This window comes from Rhagoletis pomonella, unplaced genomic scaffold, assembly GCF_013731165.1.
Source record: "Rhagoletis pomonella isolate Grant_MI unplaced genomic scaffold, Rhpom_1.0 Rhpom_scaffold_00006, whole genome shotgun sequence".
NCBI classification, from domain to species: Eukaryota; Metazoa; Arthropoda; class Insecta; order Diptera; family Tephritidae; genus Rhagoletis; species Rhagoletis pomonella.
In genome coordinates this window covers 12,460,915-12,462,178 of record NW_023458560.1, presented here as the reverse complement: position 1 = coordinate 12,462,178, position 1,264 = coordinate 12,460,915, and the positions used below count along the sequence as shown (strand labels likewise).

At 32.4% G+C, this 1,264-nt stretch overlaps 1 protein-coding gene across 1 annotated transcript in view; it reads left to right on the top strand.

The window, feature by feature from the left end:
* The first annotated feature begins 961 nt into the window (after positions 1 to 961).
* Positions 962 to 1,264, top strand: part of LOC118741573 — a 2,138-nt gene continuing 1,835 nt past the window's right edge. Inside the window, exons 1-2 of the mRNA XM_036473571.1 lie at positions 962 to 979; positions 1,026 to 1,253. Coding sequence (XP_036329464.1) covers positions 962 to 979; positions 1,026 to 1,253 — 246 coding nt within the window. The remainder of the gene's footprint in view (positions 980 to 1,025; positions 1,254 to 1,264) is intronic.

Genomic DNA, 1,264 nt, shown 5'->3' with positions numbered 1-1,264 from the left:
CACACGGACGTGGTGAGCATAGTTTCAGCAAGGGCTAATATATAGAATAAAATGAGTTGTGATGACCCTTGTAAACGAATATAAAGCTAGATATAAAGTGAAAATGAGTTGTTCTTAACATCGCAAACGAATTCATAGTTCAACTAAAATTTAACTTTGGTGCGGTGGTATGGTGTAGATTTTTACCCATTGATTTCGGGTCATTGTGTAAAAATGCGTGACCCGATTAAAAAAAAACTTCAACATACCTGTGTAGCCGGAGTATTAAAGTTTAATTTAAAACTAAACTCTCGAATTACCGAGCACTAATTTTATGAATAAATTCGGTTTGAATTATTTACGAGTGCGGTTTAGTTATTTGTACAACGATTTTGGGTTGCTGAGCCCAAACGCGTAACCCAAATCAAAAAAGTTTTACTCACACTTGTAGGCAAGAGTGTAAGCTTTATTAAACAAAAAATTTACTATATCTGTGCACTAGTTTATTAATAACTTCGGTTTGAAATATGATATTTTTAGGGGTTAAAAGTGGAATTTTCAATATTTTCATAAGCTCATATTTCGAACACTTGAACCGATTTTAAAAATGTGGATATGATTGGAAAGATAATTCGAAGACCATTCATATAATATAATATAAATATATTTATAGGAAAATTAAAAAATCGAAATTATGGCCATTCTTTTAATAATAAGGTTTTTGATTTGTAACGCAAAGTCTTCGGTGGTTTTATATCACTGTTGGTAGTTGTACTTAAACCTAACTATATAAAATTATATACCAAATTATCTTTTAATATAGTTAATTACGTCTTTTTTTAGAAACCATACGTTCTGTTAAAACAATGGCCATAATTTCGTTTTTTTAGTTTTACTCGTAATATGTATGTAAATGTAAATATATGAAAGGTTTTTTAATGACCTCAACGAGCTTTATTCTTGACGTATGCCTCATTTATAAATGAGTCTGCAGAGGTCTGTAAATTGCACTTCGGTCTTTGTAATGCTTCTGACATATTTTCTAGGTAAATGGCGCAAGTGCTTGTTCATCTGAAGATGACGGCGGAGTCTTGCGCGGTATAGTGACAGAGCTGATGGAAACATCAAGCGATTCAAGTGAGTCTGATGATGACGAGATTTACCAAATCGTTATGGATAATTCTGATAGCGACGATGAGGATTTATTAGAGGAACTATTGAGGGATAGAGAGAGAAATAAGAGGAATAGCATTAAAAACTATTTGGAGGAAGTGGTACCTACCTA